Below are 26,827 nucleotides of genomic sequence, written 5' to 3' on the forward strand. Positions count from 1 at the left end.
CTTATGCCTTCTAGTTCTGGACTCCACTATCCTGGGCAAAAGACTTTGGGTATTCACCTGATCTATGCCACTCACAGTATTATAAATGTCTACAAGGTCACCCCTCAGTCTCCAAAGCTTCAGGGAAAAAAGCCTCAGCCTATTCAGCCTTGCCCTGTAGCGTAAACCCTCCAACCCTGTCAACATCCTTATAAATCTTTTATGAACCCTTTCAGGTTTCACAACATCCTTACTGTAGCAGGGAGACCAGATTTGCACACAGTATTCCAAAGTGGCCTAACCAATGTCCTGTACAGTCTCAGTATGACCTCCCAACTCCTATACTCAACACACTTACCAATAAAAGCAAGCATAATAAACACCTTCTGCACTATCCTGTCTACCTGTGAGTCCACTTTCAAGGATCTATGAACCTGCACTCCAAGGTGCCTTTGTTCAGCCACACTCCCAAGAATCTTACTATTAAGTGTATAAATCCTGCTGATTAGTCTTTCCAAAATGTAGCACCTCACATTTATCTAAATTAAACTCCCATCTGCCACTCCTTAGCCTATCGACCCATCTGATCAAAGTCCCTTTGTACTCTGAGGTAACCTTCTTCACTGTCCACCACACCACCAATTTTAGTGAGATCTGCAAACTTACAAACCATATCCCCTATGTTCACGTCCAAATCATTAATGATGACTATTACTTTTAAATAAATCAGTCATGAATTGGACAGGTATTACACTGCCAATCCAAGAATGACCTGCACTAATAAGCTAATTAGAGCCCAGGAGTACTGACTCGAGAGGATTGGTTTTAGATGAAGAGTATGTACAATGAAAACAGCAGAACCTCAGCTTACAGAACAAGGGGCAGAACTCAAATCAGTTGAAAGTTGAGAGCCAGTCTTCCATTGGGAGTTGACTAAATCCACTGCATTATTAAATATCAATTATTTTGTACTTTCTCTGATAAATGTAATAAATACCGTGAAGTTTGTGATGATTTTCTTGCACCTGTAATGGGGCTTGCAATTATTCAAAATGGTATTTTCAACTCACTGTATAATTGTAATTGATTTAGGTCTTATAGTTATATTAAATCCCAAAATCTTACACCACCCCACACACACACACACACACACACACACACACACACACACACACACACACACACACACACACACACACACACACACACACACACACAGGTTCCTCTGAAGTTAATATAGTAGCCAATCTTGAGTTTGATCTGTATGAAGCTGGGAGAAACCATTTTAAAATATAACATCTGGATTTTCAAAACTTTTGAAATAAAAACCTCACTCTGCCACATTAAACAGAACTGGAGAAACATATTGGCATTAAGGAATTGTTAACGTGACAAAGCAGAGAGGAGGAATGAATGGGTAATTTTCAAAATGGGATCATGTAACTGGTGGTACCACAGGGGTCAATGTTTTGCCACTGGCTAGTTAAATAAAAAGTGGAGTTGATGCTCATGTTTTAGCCATATTACTTGTTCAGTCAATCACCTCACCTACCTGCGTTCTTAGAGTTATGCATGGCAATAATTCTGTTTTAAATTGCATATAATGAACAACTGCACATGTAATGCAACATGTATTGTTATCAAGTAACAAATAGCAGTTATTAGTTATCTGATTTGTAGCTTGAATATAACTTAATGGCTTCCCTTTTCCATTTCCTAACACTTATCCATTGTACCCCTAAGACTCTGTTTTTTAAATCTCATCTACATGTTGCAACTCAGTGACATCTTCCAAAACCCATCATTAGTTTTCTCATGTTTGCTGACAAAGCCCAATTGTATTTCATTAACATCTCTTGACTCCTGTTGCTAAATTGTCGGACTGCTTGTCCAACATGCATTTATGAATGAAAAGCCATTTTCTCCAATTAATATTGGGAAATCAAAGCAATCATCTTTGAGCCCAACAATGAATTTTCTTTGTTGACAGAATACCTTCATTTCTCTCCATGACATAACCAAACTGTTCACAACTATGGTATTTATATTTAACCCCTGAGATAAACCTCAGTCCAGATAATTGTACAATAGCTGCGGCCACATTTCTGCATCTTTAACACTGCCTGTTTTTCTCCTTGCCTCCAATCATCCATGCTGATCCAGTGATCCATGCCTTTCCTTGTAGAGTATATTCAGGTCTGGTAACGTGTGGTAAGGGAAAGAGATTTAACATTAAGGTTTGCGACCTTTCAGCAGAGCTCTAACTTACTACTTTGATCAGCCTTTGGTCATTTTTGTTTTTTGCTTTAATAACCACCAGAATCTCAGCCCATATTTTTATCACCACTGTAATTATAAAATTCCTCACTGAAACTAATTTAAATCATTGTATTATTGCAGTTTTTGTTTTGTTTAAATTGAATATACACCTGTCTACAAAATATTATTTTTCTGGACATGTTGGCATCTGTTAGAGCTATTTCATTATAACATTATTAGGTATCTGTTCTGAAGTCTGCTAGAAAGGTCAATATTTTTTGTATGCTTCAGGTTTTCATGAGTTCTGCTTCTTGACTTTAATCGATTGGTTTGTTGAAATCAAAATGCATTTATTTTGCCACTTTTTATAATTGATTTTAGGGAATTAATCAATGTGGAGAAAGAAGAGGGAGTAAATGGATGAAAAGAGAGCTGAACATGGCTAGCACCACCTCTCATTAACTCAGTCATTGCAAAGACTTATTTTTCTATGATCTGATTGGATAAAGAGACCTGTCTCCAGCAATCAGAATAATCCGGTGTGATTCCCTTCCCCCAGTACCGCCACCATCATAAATCTGCAACCATTTAAAGATTAAATCTGGTTGGATTATACACCAGCTGTGATGTTACACCAGTTTGCTCTCATTTTTTCACTTGAACTTGACCAGGTCATTGGGCGCTTTGAACACTAAAGACCACCTTAATCAGGACTCAACAACATTATCTGACATTTTCTTGCAGTCTTGAGGAGAAGAATGGATGCTGTTTCAATTGCATGTTTGCATATGCACAAATGATTCTTTGTTCAGAGCTTGTTGAAATGTTCATGATTGACTTTCAGAGACAGGGATATTTCCGCTGTTCATGACAGTAAATAGAAATAAAATGGATACTCAGCACTTAGTGCTTTTCTTCTTTACCAGAGGAGGAATCTTCACTGAGAAGACACTACTTCAGGCCATTATGTGAACAACGTTCCTGCAAGTTTGTTGGATCAAGTGGCTTGTTTTTGTTCATATTATTCTATTTATTTTGGTTTGATGGAAAAGAGAATGCTCCGATGGTGCTTTGAGAACGGTTTGAGGCTATACTTTATTTTGTGGATTATCTGCTCCAGCTGCTGCCTCCTTTGTTTGGTCAAAGCCCAAAGCAGGATCCCAACTGAGACGTAAGTACCCAGCCTCATTGCATTTTAGCATTTTAAACGGAAAATGCATATATTGTTTTAAGAGAGCACTAAGTTAAATCCCTTAATGGTTGATTTTCATTTTTTATCTTCTGTCCAAAAGTTTTCTACTTAACATGATGAAAATGTATTTTTAATTTTTAATTTCCGAAACCTCTTGCCAGTGTTTGCTCAAAGATACCCATTCAAGAGCATGTATTTTTTTCAAGAGTTTCCTCAACATGTGTAGTATCTAACTAGTTGACCAGTGTTAATAAATGGAAGTTATTTCACTTTCTTTAAACAAATACTCTTACTATTGTAAGTTAGAACCCATTCTAAATATCCTTTTCTTTGTTAGTGTGCAACTGTGGGCTTCGGAATTTGGTGGAGAGCTGAATTCCATTGTTACAAAATATTCAGGCTCCTTATTGCTACAGAAGGTCAGTAAAGAGAATCAAATATTTTATATATTTTTAAACAGGACATAAACAAGACTTAAAACAGTTACATGAAACAAATCCTTAAACAGTACATGTTGGCAAAATCAGTGATTACGGGGTTCATGCAAGACTTCATAGGCTATTTGAACATTTGTAAAAAAAGTCCTTGTGATGAAAATTGTATTTAATTTATTCAGTGAGTGACATATACCAATAGCCTGGAGTATTAATGGGATAATTTTGAAACAATGTCCAAAGCATGTATAATAACATAAGTTAAATTTTGTATTTCAACCTTAATTAACTTTAACTTACCTTCATTCTATTTTCAACTATTGTTGACAATGGATTCATTGGTGAAATCTCTCATCACTTCAACATATGAATGACCAGCAAGTGCATTGTTTAATTGGTAATATCTCATATGATCTTAAGCCAGGCCCTGATTCAGAAATTGCTGTAATTTGACATTAAACAGCCAAAATGTGGGCAGTCAACTTCAACTGAATGTAGTAATAGGTTCTAATGCAATAGAATATTAGGTATTATTGCTGTAAATCATTGAATTTGCTATGCCCTTAGAAAGCCATCTACTGTTAACACAGCAGACAACACTGTACATGTTACCTCCGTGATGGAAGAAATTGTTGGTAAAGATTTCTTAGTTTATTGTATGTTTAATGTTCTTTAAGCTATCTTATTCATATTCTTTTCTTATTTACATTGAAAACGCATCAGAAATATGTGAAATATTATCAGCTTTCGAACTTGAATTGTTTTTAGAATAAGGTATATGGCTACAGGTTAGTGCTGTAAAGATCATAAAATCTTTTAAATGTTGTCAGAAGATGTGACTACAATTTTTAAAGTTTGGGAGAACCCATGCAGTGTTAATAGAACAAATATTTATAGTTCTGGGTTTATAACAATAGAAGCACATTAAATCATTAGTTTGTGTTCAGTTCAGGAAATACCAGTTTTAGTTAAGAATCAAGATTTGAGTTTAGGAACAAATGTTTTTGTATTGCTTTAGTATGTTTTGATTCAGTTCACTGGAACTAAGTCTCTACAGTAGCAGTGTTATTTTCCAAAGCCAAGTGTACAAGCCAGGAAAGCTCAGGGTGGAAATCTTCAGGTTATTAGACTTCAAAAGTTCAGGCAATCAGACTCTAAGATGAATCATAAAATTGTCTCTAAATCAAGAAAGAAACTAGAAAGAGTAAGTAAACACTTAGATTTAAGAATACAGTTTCTCTGGACTTGCGTGTCAGTGGTGTTGGGAACGAAGATAAACTTTGTTTTTGATGTTTGTTAAGATTTTTCTAATATAATATCAAGAATTTGGTTTGTTTCTTTGCTTATTTTGTATGATGAACTTTGGTTCTGTTGTTAAATGACGTACAACTTCATGTTATATATTTGTGACTAATGGATCATCAAACAAGTGGAGCTGTAGGACAAAAATTTTAAAATTCTCTGATAATGATGAAAATGATTTTTGCAAAAAAACCCCACCAAAACTAAACATTTAGTCTATCAAGCAATGTTTCATTCAGTGATCTGACTTGTCCACATATAGTATCAGCTGATATCATGACAGTTGCCATGTTTCTATCAAAACATTTGGAAGAAAGTACAACATGTACAAACAAGGGACTGAGACATCAACCATCCAGGGCAGTAAATTAAACTGTTAATTACCGTTAACACTTTGTAATACAATTGTAGCATTTAATTCATTTTCATTGTTTATTTGAAGCTCTTTCCATTCCTATTGTCAAGTCTGTGTTTGCCTTTTAAGAGACAATGCATAGATTGAGTTTTAATAATTACCATTACAACAGTTATCCCTTCATTCTGCTGAGTTTGCAGTTCTGAAATGTTGTGTTTCTTAAAATCTGGAACTAGATAACTGTACATGAACAGAAGGTTTGACTATAGCTATTTGTTTTGATATAACCTCAATTATAAATGTAACAGTTGATGTCTCCATCATGTGACTCAAAATTCAGTAGAACAAAATAATTTTTTGAACTGGTATCTAGATTCTAGAATTTTAAAATTTTAGAATTTTCCATATGGCCCTCATCCAGCATGGGTATGTTCGGAACTAAAAAGATGGGCAGAAAATAGGGAGAAACTCTAGCCTGGTAGTATCTATGGAGAGGAAAAAAGAATGTTTTGAGTCAAATAACTGTTCAAAAAAAGGGGAGAAGCCTGCAACCCTGAATGTCTTTCATGGAAAACTTTTAACACAGAGAGTAGTTTGATTGGGCAGCCAGTTGTCTCAATGATTAGCACTGTTGCCTCACAATTCCAGGGACTTGGGTCTGATCCCACCCTTAGGCAACCGACTGTGTGGAGTCTGCACATTGTCCCCATGCTGGTTTCCTTTGGGTGCTCCGGTTTCCCCCCATACTCCAAAGATGTGCAGGTTAGGTAGATTGGCCATGATAAGTTGTCCACGGTATCCAGGTATATTTAGGTGAAGTGAATTAGCCTTGAGAAAGGTATGGTTACAGGGACGGGGTAGGTGGTTGGTCTGGGTGAAATGCTTTTCGAAGGATCAGTATGGACTGAATGGCCTGCTTCCACACTGAAGGAATTCTATGATTCGATGTATATGGAATGAACTGTCAGAGGGAGTGGTGAATGCAGTTGCAACATTTAAAAAAATATTTGGTATCTACATGAATACGAAAGGTTTGGAGGAATATGGGACAAATGTAGGCAAGTTTGGAATACGGTCGGCATTGGCTCGTTGGACTGAAGAGTCTGTTTCCACGCTTTATGACCTATGACTGTATGACCTCTGGGCATCCAAATTGTTTCACAACCAATTAAGTATAATTGGTGTAGTACTATGTTCTGGCTTGAGATCATCCATATTTAAAAAGACATCCAAGTAATATGCTTTACATGAGAATTGCATAACAAGGTTTAATTCTTAAAATGAAAAGCTTGATTGTATATGGAGCAAAGCAAATAAGTAAGTTAATCTTAGTAATTATAACCATGTATAGTATGCAGTCTGTTCTATTTGTGTCCCAACAATTCTCTTCAGTCACATCAATCTTAAAGTTATTACATCTATTTAAAAAAAGCCACAATTATGCTAAAGTCTTATAGAAACTTTTTCTCTACTCCAGCAATTCTCAGAATTTTCTTCACCATCCCAGGGCTGCAGATGCCTTTCTAGTTATTTTTTGCAGCACTTAATATTGCTTTTTAGGAGAGGTTGTTCTGAGCAAACAAACTGCTGCTTTTTCCACATTATAACATTGATCACCAACGTGAAATCTAGTTCATCATCCATGTTAATAGCTTTAAGAGTAATTTTTAGTTTTGGGAGGTTAGTAAAAGTAAGTTGTTAAAATGTTGTGTTTTACAGATTGCCAGGGAAAAAAATGACAGCTCATATTAATCTGCTTGTTGCTATTTCTGCCACAAGACTCCATGAGGAACACTAAATTCTTCTAGTTTTAGATTGGATAATCTTCTCACAAAACAAAATCAAAAATCTGCTTTTTATTTCAAGGGGAGAGCATGAACAATAAAAATTGCAAACCTCCCTAAAATTCATGATTTGAGAACATTCTAGCGCAGACTACATCAACTGTTGATTTAATATTCACTTGAAGCTTGACACCATCTAGGGAAGAGCAGCTTGCTTGATTGGTACCACATCCATTCCTTCCACCATTGATGCTCTGTAGCAGCGGTGTATACTATCTATAATATGAACTACAGAAATTCATAGAAAATCTTCAGACAGCAACTTCCAAACCCATGAACACTTCCATCCAGAAGGACTAGGGCAACAGATACATAGGAACACCATACCATACAAGTTCCCTTCTAAGTAGAAAGTGAGGTCTGCAGATGCTGGAGATCAGAGCTGAAAATGTGTTGCTGGTTAAAGCGCAGCAGGTCAGGCAGCATCCAAGGAACAGGAAATTCGACGTTTCGGGCAAAAGCCCTTCATCAGTAATGAGGAAAATGTGTCCAGCAGGCTAAGATAAAAGGTAGGGAGGAGGGACTTGGGGGAGGGGCGATGGAGATGTGATAGGTGGAAGGAGGTCAAGGTGAGGGTGATAGGCCGGAGTGGGGTGGGGGCGGAGAGGTCAGGAAGAAAATTGCAGGTTAGGAGGGCGGTGCTGAGTTCGAGGGAATCGACTGAGACAAGGTGGGGGGAGGGGAAATGAGGAAACTGGAGAAATCTGAGTTCATCCCTTGTGGTTGGAGGGTTCCCAGGTGGAAGATGAGGCGCTCTTCCTCCAACCGTCATGTTGTTCATGTTCTGGCGATGGAGGAGTCCAAGGACCTGCATGTCCTTGGTGGAGTGGGAGAGAGAGTTAAAGTGTTGAGCCACAGGGTGGTTGGGTTGGTTGGTCCGGGCGTCCCAGAGGTGTTCCCTGAAGCGTTCCGCAAGTAGGCGGCCCGTCTCCCCAATATACAGGAGGCCACATCGGGTGCAGCGGATGCAATAGATGATGTGTGTGGAGGTGCAGGTGAATTTGTGGCGGATATGGAAGGGTCCCTTGGGGCCTTGGAGCGAGGTAAGGGAGGAGGTGTGGGCGCAAGTTTTGCATTTCCTGCGGTTGCAGGGGAAGGTGCCGGGAGTGGAGGTTGGGTTGGTGGGGGGTGTGGACCTGACGAGGGAGTCACGAAGGGAGTGGTCTTTGCGGAACGCTGATAGGGGAGGGGAGGGAAATATATCCCTGGTGGTGGGGTCCGTTTGGAGGTGGTGGAAATGCCGGCGGATGATACGCTGTATACGGAGGTTGGTGGAGTGGTAGGTGAAAACCAGTGGGGTTCTGTCCTGGTGGCGGTTGGGAGGGGCGGGGCTCAAGGGCGGAGGAGCGGGAAGTGGAGGAGATGCGGTGGAGGGCATCGTCGATCACGTCTGGGGGGAATCTGCGGTCTTTGAAGAAGGAGGCCATCTGGGTTGTTCGATATTGGAACTGGGAGCAGATGCGGCGGGGACGAAGGAATTGGGAATATGGGATGGCGTTTTTACAGGGGGGAGGGTGGGAGGAGGTGTAGTCCAGGTAGCTGTAGGAGTCAGTCAGTTTAGTTCCCTTCTAAGCCATGCACCATCCTGACTTGGAAATATATGGCAATTCCTTCATTGTTACTGGGTCAAAATCTTGGAATTGCATCCCTAACAGCAGTATGGGTCTATCACCACTACATCAAGGGTAATCAGGAATAGGTAGGAAGTGCTGGCCCAGCCAGCTATTCCTGTATTCCATCTGAACAAAAGTATTATCCCTCATTTACACTTTCTTCTTTTGATCTGATGAGGAAAACTTTACAATTCAGCCTTCACTAAAATGTTTTTTAAACCAATTTAACTCTACCTCCTAAAGCTCAAACATCTCTGGACTATTCATCTTGCAAGCTTTACAGACAGCATGGACTGAACCTTAATAATATTTTGACTAAATCAACTTTTCATCCAGTTGCTTGGGTATTTTTTCCATGAAGTGTAAGATTTTTCTCACAATATTTGTCTCACCTCACCTCATTAATTACCTCCCACTTCAGGATGGCACTTCTGTCATCATCAAATGCTAGCCCGATTCAACCACATTTTGATGCCAAAAGTAATCATCACTCACTGGATGTTTCAAATGTTGCAGTGCCATCTTTAAACTCTGGCCAAGTTTGGAAATTGTGGAGCTGCCCTTACAATGTAATGGCACAGCAGCCCAAACATGCTGCTCACAATCTACAGCTGACGTGGCAAATGCACCCGAACAAATACAGCTCCACTTTCATATCCTAATCTGTTTACTAACCAGGTCACAGTTTAATTGTCCTGAGCCACATCCCATCAACTAGCCTCTAAATCACTGCTAGTCTCTCCCCCAGTGGTCACTGAAGGCAGCATCTTCTGACTTTCCGGTGATGGACTATCACAGACAGGAAAGCATTCAGGCATTTCCAAATATGAGCTTTCACTTAGTCATCAAAATGAGAGGCACGATGCAAATGCAAAGCTGGCATGATGACCAATGACTATTTTACATTTCAATGACAGTCTGCACCCAGCTCCCATCTATTCATCCCATCTGATTTGTCCTGCTCTTGTGTCGTTTTCCTCTTCTGAAAACTGCTGTCTTGACCTTTATAGCCACCAGTAGAGAATGACCTCCTACTCCTGCTGGTCTCAGGTCCTGATCCAGCACAGTTCTATTGCAGTATCCCAGGACATACAGAAGCTGCATCAACACTGCACCTTTATTATCCCAAGAAAATAAAATTGAAGTTGAAAAGCTCTGGCCCTCTTGTAGCTGTGTGTATCCTGAGTGTATCCGCAGATGTGACCTTTGTCTGAACTGTAAGCTTCTTAGCTTCTGCAGCGACTTGCTGCAGCTCCTGAGCTTCCTGTAAGTTTGCCCCTCTTGCAAATGTCTAATATTGCTGGCAGCATGGTGAGTCAATGGTTAGCACTGCTGCCTCTCAGCGCCAGGGACCCAGGTTTGATTCCAGCCTCAGGCAACTGTCTGTTTGAAGTTTTCATATTCTCCTCGTGTCTACGTGGGTTTCCTCTGGGTGCTCCGGTTTCCTCCCAAAGTCCAAAGATGTTCAGGTCAGGTGGATTGACCACGGTAAATTGCCCATAGTGTTAGGTGCATTAGTCAGAAGGAAATGGGTTTGGTTGGTTACCTTTGGAGGGTCAGTGTGGACTTGTTGGGCCGAAGGGCCTGTTTCCACACTGTAGAGAATCTAATCTAATCTAATCTACATGGCTTCTTATTGGCTGGGACTTATGTTGGGTCACAAACAAATTCTTAGCTCGTTGAAATCTCCATGATGGCATAGTCTGCAGGTGATGGCTATTTATACTCCTCTACAATAAAACATGCTGTGCCCCAGCAGTGCCACCTACTTGGTAGAGGTACTGTAATGACTGAGTGGGCAACATAATAGTTGCTTGGGACTGTTCTGTGTGCTATGAACCCTTCTCATCTCAGCCCCACAACAACCAAAGAAATTATCACTGCATACAGTAGTTCCCATCATTACATACAGCATTCTTGAAATTGCTCGAGTACTATTGTGGCCAGTATCTGGCTCTTTTGAAGTTGATGATGAAATCTGTTTCATTGAAATCTGTGCAAGTTGCAAGGACCAATGCCATGGTGGATATCATCTGTGACCAGCATTTAAACCCACCAAACACTTCTTTATACTGAAGGATCTCATGTATGCTGATATGATTCCATATGAAGCCTAGTTGCATTTTGAAAGAGCACCGTTGCCTTTGCCCCTTTGATGGTCTTGCTTTCAGCAGAAGTGAAGCCTGTTTTTATCCATTGAACTAACACTGACTCAATCTATTGGCCCAGACATTTTCGAGCAGTCACCTTGAGCAAATGGCCAGTGATGACAGGGAACGCAGCTCATGGTGGGCACTCGGCCTTGTCACCAGGTGTGCTTACAGAGTCTAAATATCCTTTTACTTGGCCTATTTCCTTCAAACCCCATCATGCGGAAACCCACCACACAAAGCTTCACCTCCAATTTTCCTTTTTACCCCTGAACCTTGGCACTATATCTTTTAAATACCCACCGTAGTCCTGTACACTCTTCTTGGAGACCACAGTGATTGTTATTATTAATGCCTCCCATTCTGTTGTGTTGCAGACCCACCTACCTGTTCCATGTTACTTGCCTTCTCCACCCACCCACACCTAAGATATCACTCATTCCCATCAAGACGGTGACTGATGGCATGTTCAGGATGTCAAACAAAACATGCATTTCTGACTGATCAAAATAGCTAGGTTGATAAGGAACTAGAAAGGGGAGGCAATGGCCTAGTGGTATTATCGCTGGACTTTTAACCCAGAGATCCAGGTAATGTTCTGGGGATCTGGGTTCAAAACCTGCCAGTTGGTGGAATTTGAATTCAATAAATATCTGGAATTAAGAGTCTGTGATGACCAGGAATCCATTGTCGATTGTTGGGAAAATCCATCTGGTTCACTAATACCCCTTTGGGAAAAGAAACTACCATCCTGACCTGGTCTGGTCTATATGTGAGTCCAGACCCACAGCAATGTGGTTGACTCTTAACTGCCCTCTGGGAAATTAGGGATAGGCAATAAATGCAGGCCTAGCCATTGACACCCTCATCCTGTGAATGAATTAACAACATAGGATTCAGGGCCAACACAATGCTAGATATCTCCAGACTGTCCAGCTGTCATTGACTACAAGCATATATCTGACCATCTAGACCCCACAGACTAGGCAACGTCCTTCATATACTGAAGACTCATTTGCTGTTGAAATCCTGCGTACAGAAACAGTAAAGGTGAATGAATGTAATTTTCTTCTTGTGTTTACTTGGTGATAAAGTACATTTTAAAATGGTGTTTATCTTTTTTAAGGATGGAGATGTGCAAAAGAATTCATGTTTTTCCTTTTGGAGTATCAGATAGAATGAAATTAGACACTTTTATATGGCTGAAGTAACAGGAAGTTTGAAACTTCAAACATCAACTAGCTTACATTTTTAGCTGTAAAAGGCTGTTTTAGAGCAGTGCAATTGACTCAATTATGTAAGAGTGTCACTAGGAGTTTGAGGTGAGGAAAAACTGCCTGATGACAGCCCTCTGGTCAAGCTACAGTAAGCTGAGAACATTACATCCACTTCCACTATCTTTCTTCCATTTTGAGTAAATAGAGCAAAAATAAAAAAAAAGTCTCATAAAAAATCAGACCAATTCCACCTGATCAGGGATTTAAATTGAAGAATTACTCAATTGCAGTACCGTTACACCTGATTCCAGTTTCTTCCTCTCAAACAGCAGGATGAATTCTATCACATTGTGGTCACTACCCCCTAGAGGTTCTTTTGCCTTAAGCTCCTTAATCAAGTCTGCCTCATTGCACACACCAAATCCAGAATTGCCCATTCCCTAGTGGATTCTGCCACAAGTTGCTCCAAAAAAACTATTTCACAGACATTCCATGAATTGCTTTTCTTGAGTTCTGCCACCAACCTGCTTTTCCCAGTTCACCTGCATATTGAAGTCCCCTTAAGCACTATACTATGGCTGGGAGGCCTGTACATAACTCCCAGCATGTTCTTCTTTTTTTCCTTTGAGATTCCTCAACTCTGCTCTCACAGATACTATGCCTTTAGACTCTATATCAATTCTTGCTATCAATTTAAGTTCATTTCTTACTAACTAGGCAGTCTGCCTCTCTGCCCATCCTTTTGATAGGATATATAATCTTGGATGTTTCTTTCCCAGCACTGATCTCCTTGCACCATATTTCTGTAATACCCACAACATCATACCTCTAATTTCAATCTGCGATACAAGTTCATTTACCCTGTTTCTCATGTTGTGTATATTTAAGTACAACTTCTGCAATCCTGTATTGACTGCCCCGTTTCTCATTGTTGTCCCCTTATTTGCTGTGCATGAAGTTAGATTCCTGACCCTTTCCATAATGTCTGTTCTATTACTTGTTCTGGAAACTTAAATAGATTCTGCTAAGGCCTTTTCCCTTAACTTTTTTCATAACTTTCTGTGTAGCTGCCCTCCCACCTCCCCCACCCCCACCCCCAACCCACCCCATCACCACTACCACGATTTAGTTTAAAGCCCTATACACAGCCCTAGTTATGTGATTCACCAGGACTCTGGTCCCAGCATGATTCAAGTGGAGGCCATCCCATCAAAACAACTTAAAAATCATTCAACATATGAAGCCACACTTTTTTTCAGGGAACAAAGGAAAAAGGACCAGGTATCTCTACAGAGATTGGCTTTCTGAAAAAGAAAAATACTAACGATTGATTTATTGTTGACATTGAAAAGACAAAGCCATGGAATATTCTGGAGTTTGTTGCTCTGACATTCTCATGAGGGACATGGATAGTGTGAATAGTCAAGATCTTTCTCTGACAATGGGGAGTTCAAGACTAGAAGGCATGAATTTAAGGTGAGAGGGGAAAGATTTCAGGGACCTGAGGGGTAACTTCTTTCATGCAGAGGATGGTGCATGTATGAAACTACCAGAGGGAATGGTGAAGGCTGGTACAATTACAACATTTGAAAGGCATCTGAATAGGAAAGGTTTTAGAGGGATATGTCCAAACACTGGCAAATGGGACTGGGTCAGATTGGGATGTCAAGTTGGCATGGACGAGATGGACTGAAGTATCTGTTTCCATGTCTTAGACTCCCTACAGTGTGGAAACAGCTCCTTCGGCCCAAACAGTCCATACAGACCCTCTGAAGAGAAAACAACCCAGACCCATTTCCTTCTGACTAATGCACCTAACACCATGGGCAATTTAGCATGGCCAATTCACCTGATCTGCACATTTTTGGACTGTGGGAGGAAATCGAAGCACCCAGAGGAAACCCACACAGGCATGGGGAGAATGTGCAAACTTCACACAGACAGTCGCCCAAGGCTGGAAGCGAACCTGGGACCCTGGTGCTGTGAGGCTGAAGTGTCTATAATAATCATTGCCCTATTGGCACGTTTGAGATGTCTGTATATATAAAATGTTCTAGGAATGTTTGGGCCCTCTTGTGGCACAGTGCTAATGTCCCTAGCCCTGGACCAGAGGCCCTTTTTCAAGTCCTGCCTGCTTGCATTGTATTGCATCTCTGAACAGGTTGATTATAAAATTATGTTAAATTTTCAAAACAAGTCATCAACACTAAAATAAAAGGAGCTGAAGTTCGAGACACATTGTTTGTGATATGGACTATTTTGATGTTCAGAAGTATGTTTTCCCTAAGAAAGGAAGGTGCTTATAGTGGTTGAGTGCTGATCATCTCTCCTCCACCCTGCTCCAGCACTTATCTAATTCAGCAGTTTTGATCACACAATTTACCATCTATAGCACCTGTGGTTTTGGTTGTAATGAGGTCCACATAATCTTTCACTGTGTCTGCGTTTGGTGCCATTTTGCTGTGGATGATAACTGGCATTAAGTATAAACACTGAAAGTAGGCATATAGTCAATTTTGACATTGCAATTTTGGCCTCCCTTCTCAGTGGTATGTAAACAGATCATCGATTGCTAGTAGATTAGTTTTTATTTACTCATTCTGGCTAAGTTTGTGTAAGTGTTGAGGTTTTCTTTGCTGTAAAGTCTGAAATGAGTGGTACTGCATGTGGTGAAGGAAATTTGGTTCTTAATTCAAGGATTCTGGCCTGATTCTGGAATGGGTGCTGTAGTTATCAGTTCATATGTTCTCTAGCATAACTATAATAAGAAAAAGACAAGCTGCTTATTGAGGAACTTAGATGATGAACTGATGCCTTATTCAGACAGGCACTTCAACACTTCTAATCCTAAACTGGGATCAATCTTCATGACATTTCAATTTTCATGCAAGAGGTATTCATTGAAATCTATCTTCACCTGCAGGCAGATCTCAGCCTCAAAACAAGGTATAGATGACATTGTCAGTGTCTGAGAAACTAACCTGTGACATCAGAATCTTTCCAAGTTAGAGCAAATGACAATGATACTATCTCCCTTTTTTTTAATCCATTGGTGTACAAGTGAAATGGCTGATTGTGGTTCTGGTATAGGGGAGTACGCTACCTTTTTGTTTTCTAAAAAAATCTGAAAGATGTGGAACTTTGACCATCATCCGGATTGAAAAGTTTTTACACCATGTTGTTCCTTGGAAATGAAGTCAATAATTTGGGTGCTGTGGCTTACCTTCTGTTTATAGAACCTGAAGTGACTTCAGAGAAAAGACTAACACAGTTTAGAGGGATAACAGAGGGTTTATGGCCCTTAATTACTGGAAGACTTGTGTTTGAAAAATTATGGAGGGCCTCTATACAATAGTAACTCTTCAACCCTTTTTCAGAACTTAAGATTTTATGTTCATTATCCATTTGGTTAGGAAGAAACCCTGAGAGCTGCAAGTCTGTCTCCTTCCCAGCAGAAATTTGATAACCTGAAAGGTTACACATCAGTATTTCCAAAGACTCAAAACTAAAGATCTTCCATCAGTTTGTGGCAGCAATTCAATATCATCATCAAGAAATACTGTCGACCATGAGAAGTGATTGCTTTGTGTGCTGTCTTTTCAGACCCTCGGCCCATGGGGTGTTTTAGCTTTTGTAACCCCATCTTTTAAAAATAACTGCAGAGATTTTGTTTTTGGTTGTTTGTCTGTTTGGGATTAGAAGGATCAACTTTCAGTTCCAGATTGTAACTTGGCCATTAATCAATGTGTGCCATATATTTTAAGGATAACCTCTGTGTTGCAATAAACAAATGACTTTTAGTTCAAAACCATTATGATGATAGTACAACAGAGAATCTATTCACTTTTTTTTTTAATCAGCATGTATTATACTAATGATGTGATTGATTGATTGGTTGTACTTGATTACCAGCATAATTCTGCCATCAAGAGGAACAAGAAATCTCAGTCTTGAGAGATGTGGTAGACCATTTCTGAGGAGAAATTTCTTTACTCCAGAGGGTGGTGAACTTATGGATTTGCTTACTACAGAAAGTTGCAAATTTGAAATCAGGAGGGTGATGGTTAAAAGGTATATTTCTTTAAAATAAATGAGGTATTAGGAGAGAGTGGGAGTTTTGACTTTGAAATAGAGGATCAGCCATGATTGTTAAATGGCGCACTGGGCTCAATTGGTTAATGGCCTGTACTCACTCTATTTTCAGTTTTTCTATATCATAGTCATAATACCAAACAAATTGGAAATGCATATGCCTTCACCAGGATTATTAGTTTCCCCTGTAATGCAAGGTACAGAACAAAACTGCACACATGGCTTTATGAGCACCACATCCAAAAACTGAGATGTACTATGATTAGCAAAGGTTGCTCTCTGTGAATGCATGGGTTATGTGTGATCATGATCAACAAATCATGCAGATAAGCACACAGTATCCTGGCAGTAGTCATGATGTCTTTGTTTTAAAGTTCATGGTATTTCAGCCAGAGGTTATTTGCTGACCACCTGTTGCAGTATGCAACACAACCCCACATAGAAAACATTTTCTTATGGCAGCATGACTGTTATTATATGAGTAGACTGTTGGTGTGTTCAAGCAATGCCCTGCCACATTCATTAGAATGTCTCCTGATTTGTTGTGCAAGACCTGGCAGATCCCAGTCAGTGAGCAGCTAAGGTGGAAGAGGTGCAGGAGGAGGAGGACAAGGTGAGAAGCAAGAAGAGGACTATTCTTTCATCATTACCAGTTATTTTATGCTTCAAAGGAACTTCTGAGAAAATACACTCTAGTGCTTATTGTTGTTTATTGCTTGTGATTACACCTTGTTCTTTTGGCATTTTTTTGAGAAAAATCAATGCAAATTATAAATTTTTAAATTTAGACAAGAAGATACACTCTAGGTTTAATGGCTGCAGAAGGAGTTTTATTCTACGCTTTAACATGTCTGCTGTTCTGCTTACGGCAGTCTTTCCAAATTCAGTAACTTTTTTTAAGTAACTACATCCAGGTGTGACTAGTCCCACAGAATAGATACCAGATGCACATAAATCAAACACTGAGCAATTGAATACTCCAGTGAAGGCAACAGTGCAAGTTTATGTGGAAGCCAGCTGTTTTCATATGATGTAACAGGGTCTTAGTTTCCACTATATAGCACTAAGACATTGCGTGGCTTCTACTTGTGTTAATGAAAGCTGAGACATCAGCTGTAAGAAGCTGCACCACAATGGATTCCACAAATGTACTACCACTTCTACAGTAAAGTGGGTTCCATATTATATGATAAGTTGCATGATGTGATAAGTTGCCATCAGGCTCCTCTCTGCTGTCTGGCATCCAGTCAGCTTTCTGACAGCTGTAACAATGGAGCAAACACTCCTCGTACTGATGCTGATCAATCTTTTTTTTTCTGTAAACTACCCAATTAAAATGTTCAACTGAGTTCACTACAGCATAACCCTGGTGTAAATTGTGCTTCAAGAAGGCGGTACCAATGTGACCCCTTCATATCCTTCTTTCTAAGCTCTCATCTCCGAGTAATAGTAAATAGCCTAAAAATTACCCTAAGGTATGGCAGGACAGCTCAGCGATGAAGAATGCACATCAGATCATATATTTCATGTGACCTTGATGGACATCAATATGGGCAGTGGGGGGAGGGGGGGGGGGGGTGGAGGGGGGAGGGGGGAGATACAAGCGGATTGAATGCTAATGGAAGACATGCTAGTAAACTGAGGTTGGTGTGTACTAGATTGGGTTTGAGTATTCGTGTGCTGGGATGCCTCTACAAAGGCTTCTGACACATTAAAGCATATTCAGATATATGCAGCATGTCACACAGACCACTTGGATACGTTAAATTTAGTATGATTACTACCACCTTGCACACTTCCTCCTAAAACACCTAAGAACAGCAGTGCTTCATATTAGAGATCATGTTACTACTACTTACAGTTCTTTGAGAGAGGAAAGCAGCACTGTGCCCTTGTGAAACCTATAAAATCTTTGCAATGTGCTTGGCAATTTGGTCCCATAGTTGATATTTTAAAAGTCGCCTGTAGTTATTTGTGTTTCAGAGAGATTACTAGGATTAGTTTGAAAGATCAATGACATAGTCAGGTTTGCTGTCTCCAGGATTTGTATTATACATTGTTGGTCAATGCAGGAGCTGCAGTTTACTGTAGTGGCAGGTGCACATTAACTCAAACCCAGGAGTGCTAGTTTAATGCAATAGTGCCTTGAAGGACCTCACATCATCCCCGAATGGACTCTGTTCCCACAGACAGGCCAAATTTATCCTGCCCAGTCTGGCTTTAATGAAAGCCAATTTTCCTCTCTATTGCAAAGTTGACATTAGTTTGAAGATGGAATGTTTTCCAGATCACGTTTGTGAGATTCAGATTTAGGGTCTGCCCTTCATTCTATGTGGCCACCAAACTCCCATGTTCTGTTCTACACAGCAATCTCTGTCAATCAGCTTTAAACCTTCCCATGTTCTCACCCAACCCCCTTTTTGTTAACTATTAATATCCCCTGATAACCCTATTTGACATTTACTCCCTAAACCCTTAAAATTGACCCTGATCCATTCTTAGATCAACTTGAGAGGGCAGCCCCAACTAAGAATATCTCAGCTCCCTTATTAATATCGATGAAGCATCTCAATCGAGAAATTGTAATTACCCGACTGGTTGAATTTGACCTGCAGATCATTGCCCATTCCAGAAGGACTGGACCGCCAGACCAATTCTTACTAAGTGTCCAACAGAACATAGCTAAGCACTTGAACAGAGAATAAATGATGCCCTTGACTGACTGTGGCTGCTCCCCATTGACTGACCATTTTCCCCTTCTCAGTGGACTGTCAGACTTGGCCATTTGATTGAACAACATGCAGTGTGTTTGCTGTGAAAGATGTTGGCACATTGTGTGCATATGGCAATGATGTAGCACACTGCTGTACACTAACATGTTCACCCCTTGATTGTTCATTGCTGGGAACTATGACAACAGCCTGGCTTTTTATCTGTACTGTAAGGCAAGTCAAAACAGAATTACTGTGAGACTGTATGTTATGATTGAAGTGGCAATTCACAAAAAGCAAGAAAAGATAGATACTATGAGCATCCAAGAAAGTGCAAGGTGAGTGAGTTTTATGAGAATAAGCAAAGGGCCCTGAGATGCATCCTGTTCTGATACATGAGATGTATGTCCCTGCATGCAAAGAAACTTGGCAGCAGCATTGCAATGTGTCAGTGAGCTCAAAGTGCAGTAGTGAAGGGCTGAAGTGCCATCTAAGTTAATGCAAGATGTGTCATACTGATGTAGTGAGGGTGCAATGTTGTTGATATAAACCTGTGGACAGAGGGTGCAGACTGCAGTGGAATTTCTCCAAAATGTTGTGACAACATGGAAAATCAGAAAAAGATATCCATGACCTGCTGCTATCAGGTACGAACTGACAAATCAGAAACTGGCACCATTTTAGTTTCTCATTGGAATCTAGGATATTAGCAACCTACATAGAACTGACGTAAAATTAGTTAATAATGAGATGCAAATATATGGAACTAGGTCTTTGCCACTTACTAACAAGATTCTGATCTTGCCAGTGAAATCTGAAGGAGAAAAATAGGATTTTTCTTCTCAACATCCAGAACGTAATTTTTAAAAAGTTTTCACCATACTTCCCAACTTTGTCGTTGATCACATCATTCAAATGCTGGAAAATTTCGGTCCAGTTTTCTACCAACCAACCGATTTTCTGACCATGCTGTCATGCTATACCACAAGTTTTCATTCTTTTCAGTAACCTTTTGCAGGTATCTTATCAAATGCTTTTTGTAAATCTAAATATAGCACCTTCACAGACTCCTAAAATAGCACATTAGTTAAACAGGATTTGCCTTTGACAAAACCAAGCTGACTCTTCCCAATTACTTGAACTTTCCTGTTCCCTGCTTCCCATGACTTGCCCACCTTCTAAAAGTAGATCTGTAGCCCACCAATCACCTTGTATTTACTAAAACTGACATTGAGATGTTTGAGAAATGTAAGTTCAGGTTTGTTTTTTTAATTTCCGTGATGAGAATATTTACAGTTTCTACCAAACAGCATAAACAGGAAGGTATGGAAGTTAGGGAACTCAGGGAAATAAATAGAGATATCTTGAAAAGATTTCACAAAATCGTACAGGAGGCGCTGGAGATCATAAAATGCACAAATCCCTGGAACCTTATCAAGTGTATCCCAGGATATAGTGGGGAGGTAGGGAACAAATTGCAAGACCCCTAGCAGAGATATTTGTATTATTGATAACAATGGGTAATGTGCCAGAGGACTGGATGGTGGTTAGTGTTGTGCCATTATTTAAGAAAGGATGCAAGGATAAGCCAGGGACATACAGACTGGTGACCCTGATGTAACTGTGTTGTTGAAGGGGATTCTGAAAGAATAGGATCTACATGCATTTAGAAAGGCAAGGATTGATAAGGATAGTCAGCCTGGCTTTGTGCATTGGAAATTGTATCTCACAACTTGATTGAGTTTTTTAAAGAGATGATGAAGAAAATAAGTGAAACCAGGCATCCAGGGACAGCTAGCCAATTGGATACAAACTTGGCTTGACAGTAGGAGAGAGAGGATAGTGGTAGAGGTTTGTTGTTCAGATTGCAGGCTTGTGACTAGCAGTGTGCCACAAGGCTCAGTGCTAGATCCACTGTCGTTCGTCATTTATATAAAAGATTTGGATGAGAATATTGGAGGCATGGATAGCATATTTGCAGATGACATCCACATTGGTGGTACAGTGGACAGTAAATAAGGTTATCTAAGTGTACAATGGGTCCTTGATCAACTGGACCAGTAGGCCAAGGAATGGCAAATGGGGTTGAATTTAGATAAATGCAAGTGGTAAAGCCCTAGGGTGTGATAGAACAGAGAGATCTAGAGGTACAGGTTCATAGCTCCTTGAAAGTGGTGATACAGATAGACAGTGTAGTGAAGAAGACATTTGGCATTCTTGGCTTCATCAGTCAGAGCCTTGAGTACAGGAGTTGGGACATCATATTACAGCTGTATAAGACATTGGTAAGGCCCATTTGAACTACAGAAACCATACAGTTCTGGTTGCCCTACTATAGGAAGGATGTTATTAAACTGGAAAGCATGCAAAAAAAAATTGACAAGGGATTATTTGTCTTATTGAGATCTGTCTCTTGATTAAAACTTCAAAATATAAACTGTAAGTAGTAAGTTAGCCTGGAACAACATTTTGTAGAGGAATAAGACAGTGCTATTTCTGAGTCTGCAGATTGAAAGAAGCAAAAAATAACCCTTAGTAAAGTGATATGCTCTTCTTGTCAGATGTGGGAGTTTAGGGAGAGTTTACGGGTTATTGAGGATTATATCGACAGTAAATGCTGTTGGTTGCGAATCCTATCAGACCAAGTGGACTGGTTAGAGCAAGAGTTAGAGGCAATGAGGAATTTACAAGAGCAAGGAGATGTGATGGATGGTAGTTATAGGAAAGGAGAAAAATCGCAGATACAGTCACATAGATAGGTTAACTCCAGGAAAGGTAAGAGAGATAGGCAGGTAGTGCATGAGTCTTCTGTGGCTATCCCCATTTTAAACATATATGCTGTTTTGGAAAATGTAGGGGGTGATGGATTTTCAGGGGAATGTAGCATGAACAGCCAAGTTTCTGGTATCAAGGTTGGCTTTATTGCATTAAGGGGTATGTCGGGTTCCAAGAGATCAGTTGTGTTAGAAGGCTGTTTTGCCCGAGGTCAGCAGTGAAAAATCAGAATGGTGCCAGGATCAAGGATGTCTCAGAGAGGGTCAGAATGTTCTCATGGGGGAGAGGGCCCAGCAGGAGGTCATTGTACACATTGGAACCAACAACATAGGAAGGGAAAAGAATAAGATTCTGAAGGGAGGATATAGAGAGTTAGGCAAGAATTTAAAAAGGAGGTCCTTGAGAGCAATAATATGAGGATTACTCCCGGTGCTACGAGCTAGTGATAGTAAGAATAGGACGATAGGGCAGATGAATGCATGGCTGAGGAGCTGATGTATGGGAGAAGGATTCACATTTTTGGATTATTGGAATCTCTTCTGGGTTAGAAGTGACCTGTACAAGAAGGATGGATTGCCACTGAATTGGAAGGGGACTAATTTACTGGCAGGGAGATTTGCTATAGCTGCTCGGGACAATTTAAACTAGTGAAGTGGCGGGAGTGGGTGGGGAGGTGTTTGTGTGTAGGGTGGGACCCAGGGAGATAGTGAGGAAAGAGATCAGTCTGAGACTAGTACAGTTGAGAAAAGAAGCAAGTCAAACAGTCAGGGCAGGCAAGGACAAAGCAGAAATCAAGGTAGGACTGATAAATTAAATGGCATTTATTTCAATTCAAGAGGCCTAACAGTTCAGGCACTCAAGGCATGGTCAGGAACATGGGATATCATAGCAATTACAGAAACATGGCTCAGGGACAGACAGGACTGGCAGCTTAATGTTCCAGGATACAAATGCTACAGGAAGGACAGAAAGGGAGGAAAGAGAGGAGGGGGAGTGGCATTTTTGATAAGGGATAGCATTACAGCTGTATTGAGGGAAGATATTCCCAGATATACATCCAGGGAAGCTTTTTGGGTGGAACTGAGAAATAGAAAAGGGATGATCACCTTTTTGGGATTGTATATTAGACCCTCTAATAGTCAACGGGAAGTTAAGAAACAAATTTGTAGGGAGATCTCAGTTAGCTGTAAGAATAATAGGATGGTTATGGTAGGGGATTTTAATTTTCCAAATGTAGACAGGGACTGCCATCGTGTTAGGGGTTTAGACAGAGAGGAATTTGTTAAGCATGTACAAGAAAATTTTCTGACTCAGTATGTGGATGTAGCTATTAGAGAAGGTGCGAAACCTGACCTACTCTTGGGAAATAAGGCAGGGCTTATGACTGAGGTATCAGTGGGGGAGCACTCTGGGGGCAGCTACTGTAATTCTATTAGTTTTAAAATAGTGATGGAAAAGGATAGATCAGATCTAAAAGTTGACGTTCTAAATTAGAGAAAGGCCAATTTTGACGGTATTAAGCAAGAACTTTCAAAAGCTCTGGGAGCAGATGTTTGCAGATAAAGGGATGGCTGGAAAATGGGAAGCCTTCAGAAATGAGATAACAAGAATCCAGAGAAAGTACATTCCTGTCAAGGTGAAAGGGAAGGCTGGTAGGTATAGGGAATGCTGGATGACTAAAGAAATTGAGGGTTTGCTTAAGAAAAAGAAGGAAGCATACGTCAGGTATAGACAGGATAGATTGTGTGAATCCTTAGAAGAGTATAAAGGAAGTAAGAGTATACTTAAGAGGGAAATCAGGAGGACAAAAAAAAGGGACATGAGATAGCTTTGGCAAATAGAATTAAGGAAAATCCAAAGGGTTTTTACAAATAGATTAAAGACAAAAGCGTAACTCGGGAGAGAATAAAGCCCCTCAAAGATCAGCAAGGCGGCCTTTGTGTTGAGCCACAGGGGATGGGGGAGATAATAAATGAGTATTTTGCATCAGTGTTTACTGCAGAAAAGGACATAGAAGATATAGAATGTTGGGAAATAGATGGTGATGTCTTGAAATATATCCATATTATAGACGAGGAAGTGCTGGATGTCTTGAAACGCATAACAGTGGATAAATCCCCAGGACCTGATCAGGTGTATCCTAGAACTCTGTGGGAAGCTAAGGAACTGATTGCTGGGCCTCTTGCTGAGATATTTGTATCATTGATAGTCACAGTTTAGGTGCTGGAAGACTGGAGGTTGGCTAACATGATACCATTATTCAAAGGCTGTGAGAAGATTTGTAGCTCGGGTGCTCGTTGTTGTGGTTCTGTTCGTTGAGCTGGGAATTTGTGTTGCAGACGTTTCATCCCCTGTCTAGGTGACATCCTCAGTGCTTGGGAGCCTCTTGTGAAGCACTTCTGTGATCTTTCCTCCAGCATTTGTAGTGGTTTGAATCCATCGCTTCCGGTTCTCAGTTCCAGCTGTCCACTACAGTGGTCAGTATATTGGGTCCAGGTCGATGTGCTTATTGATTGATGAGTGCCATGCCTCTAGGAATTCCCTGGCTGTTCTCTGTTTGGCTTGTCCTATTACAGTAGTGTTGTCCCAGTCGAATTCATGTTGCTTGTCATCTGCGAGTGTGGCTACTAAGGATAGCTGGTCATGTCGTTTCGTGGCCAGTTGGTGTTCATGGATGCGGATCGTTAGCTGTCTTCCTGTTTGTCCTATGTAGTGTTTTGTGCAGTCCTTGAATGGGAATTTGTACACTACATTGGTTTTACTCATGCTGGGAATCGGGTCATTTGTTCTGGTGAGTTGTTGTCTGAGAATGGCTGTTGGTTTATGTGCTGTTATGAGTCCTAGTGGTCGCAGTAGTCTAGCTGTCAGTTCGGAAATGCTCTTGATGTATGGTAGTGTGGCTAGTCCTTTGGGTTGCGGCATGTCCTCATTCCATTGTCTTTCCCTTAGGCACCTGTTGATGAAATTGCGCGGGTATCCGTTTTTTGGCGAATACATTGTATAGGTGTTCTTCTTCCTCGTTTTACAGTTCTGGTGTACTGCAGTGTGTTGTAGCCCTTTTGAATAGTGTCTTGATGCAACTTCTTTTGTGTGTGTTGGGGTGGTTGCTTTCGTAGTTTAGGACTTGGTCTGTGTGTGTGGCTTTCCTGTATACCTTTGTGATGAATTCTCCGTTCGGTGTTCTCTGTACCATCACGTCTAGGAATGGGAGTTGGTTGTCCTTTTCTTCCTCTCGAGTGAATCAGGGGATTCCTGTGAGTGTGGCATTGATGATCCGGTGTGTGTTCCCTATTTCTGTGGTTTTTTTGTGTTTTTAATGATTACAAAGGTCCCAATACCCAGCAAAACCAATGTAGTATACAAACTCCCATGCAAGGACGCACAAAACACTACATAGGGCAAACAGGAAGACAGCTAACGATCCGCATCCATGAACACCAACTGGCCACGAAACAACACGGCCAGCTATCCTTAGTAGCCACACACGCAGATGACAAGCAACATGAATTCCACTGGGACAACACTACTATTATAGGACAAGCCAAACAGAGAACAGCCAGAGAATTCCTAGAGGCATAGCACTCATCCACAGATTCAATCAATAAGCACATCGACCTGGACCCAATATACTGACCACTGCAGCGGACAGCTGGAACTGACAACCGGAAGCGGCAGATTCAAACCACTACAAATGCCGGAGGAAAGATCACAGAAGTGCTTCACAGGAGGTTCCCAAGCACTGAGGATGTCACCTAGACAGGGGACGAAACGTCTGCAACACAAATTCCCAGCTCGGTGAACAGAACCACAGCAATGATACCATTATTTAAGAAAGGTGGTAAGGACAAGCCAGGGAACTATAGACCGGTGAGCCTGACGTCAGTGGTGGGCAAGTTGTTGGAGGGAATCCTGAGGGACAGAATGTACATGTATTCAGAAGGGCAAGGACTGATTTGTTTAGATCAGAGTGCTGGAAAAGCACAGCAGGTCAGGCAGCATCCGAGGAACAGGAAAATTGACGTTTCGGGCAAAATCCCTTCATCAGGAATAGAGGCAAGAAGCCTCCAAATTGGAGAGGTAAAAATAAAGGATAGTCAACATGGCTTTGTGCATGGGAAATCATGTCTCACAAACTTTCGAAAAAGTAACAAAAAGGCTGAGCAGAAGACATGATCTATATGGACTTTAGTAAGGCGTTCAACAAGATTCCCCATGGCAGACTGGTTAGCAAGGTTAGATCTCATGGAATACAGGGAGAACTCGCCATTTGGGTACACAACTGGCTCAAAGGTAGAAGACAGAGGATGGTGGTGGAGGGTTGTTTTTCAGACTGGAGGCTATGACTAGTGGAGTACCACAAGGATCAGTGCTGGGTCCACTATATTTTGTCATTAATGTAAATGATTTGGATGAGAATACAGGAGGTATAGTTAATATGTTTGCAGATGACACCAAAATTGGAGGTGTAGTGGACAGCGAAAAAGGTTACCTCAGATTACAATGGGATCTTAATCAGATGGGCCAATGAGCTGAGGAGTGGCAGATGGATTTTAATTGAGGTAAATGAGAGATGCTGCATTTTGGAAAAGCAAGACTTATACACTTAATGGTAAGGTTCTAGGAAATGTTGCTGAACAAAGAGACATTGGAGTGCAGGTTCATAGCTCCTTGAAAGTAGAGTCACAGGTAGGAAGGTTAGTGAAGAAGGCATTTGGTATGCTTTCCTTTATTGGTCAGAGTACTGAGTACAGGAGTTAGGAGGTCATGTTGCGGATGTACAGGACATTGGTTAGGCCACTGTTGGAATATTGCGTGCAATTCTGGTCTCCTTCCTTTTGGAAGGATGTTGTGAATCTTGAAAGGGTTCAGAAAAGATTGACAAGGATGTTGCCAGGGTTGGAGGA

At 40.7% G+C, this 26,827-nt stretch overlaps 1 protein-coding gene across 1 annotated transcript in view; it reads left to right on the plus strand.

Moving 5' to 3' along the window:
* Positions 1 to 3,293: 3,293 nt before the first annotated feature.
* The window catches only part of LOC132825070 (voltage-dependent calcium channel subunit alpha-2/delta-4-like), a 477,734-nt gene continuing 454,200 nt past the window's right edge, over positions 3,294 to 26,827 (plus strand). Inside the window, exons 1-2 of the mRNA XM_060840078.1 lie at positions 3,294 to 3,409; positions 3,768 to 3,849. Of these exons, the coding sequence (XP_060696061.1) occupies positions 3,294 to 3,409; positions 3,768 to 3,849 (198 nt within the window). The remainder of the gene's footprint in view (positions 3,410 to 3,767; positions 3,850 to 26,827) is intronic.

Source organism: Hemiscyllium ocellatum, chromosome 19 (assembly GCF_020745735.1).
Source record: "Hemiscyllium ocellatum isolate sHemOce1 chromosome 19, sHemOce1.pat.X.cur, whole genome shotgun sequence".
NCBI lineage: Eukaryota > Metazoa > Chordata > Chondrichthyes > Orectolobiformes > Hemiscylliidae > Hemiscyllium > Hemiscyllium ocellatum.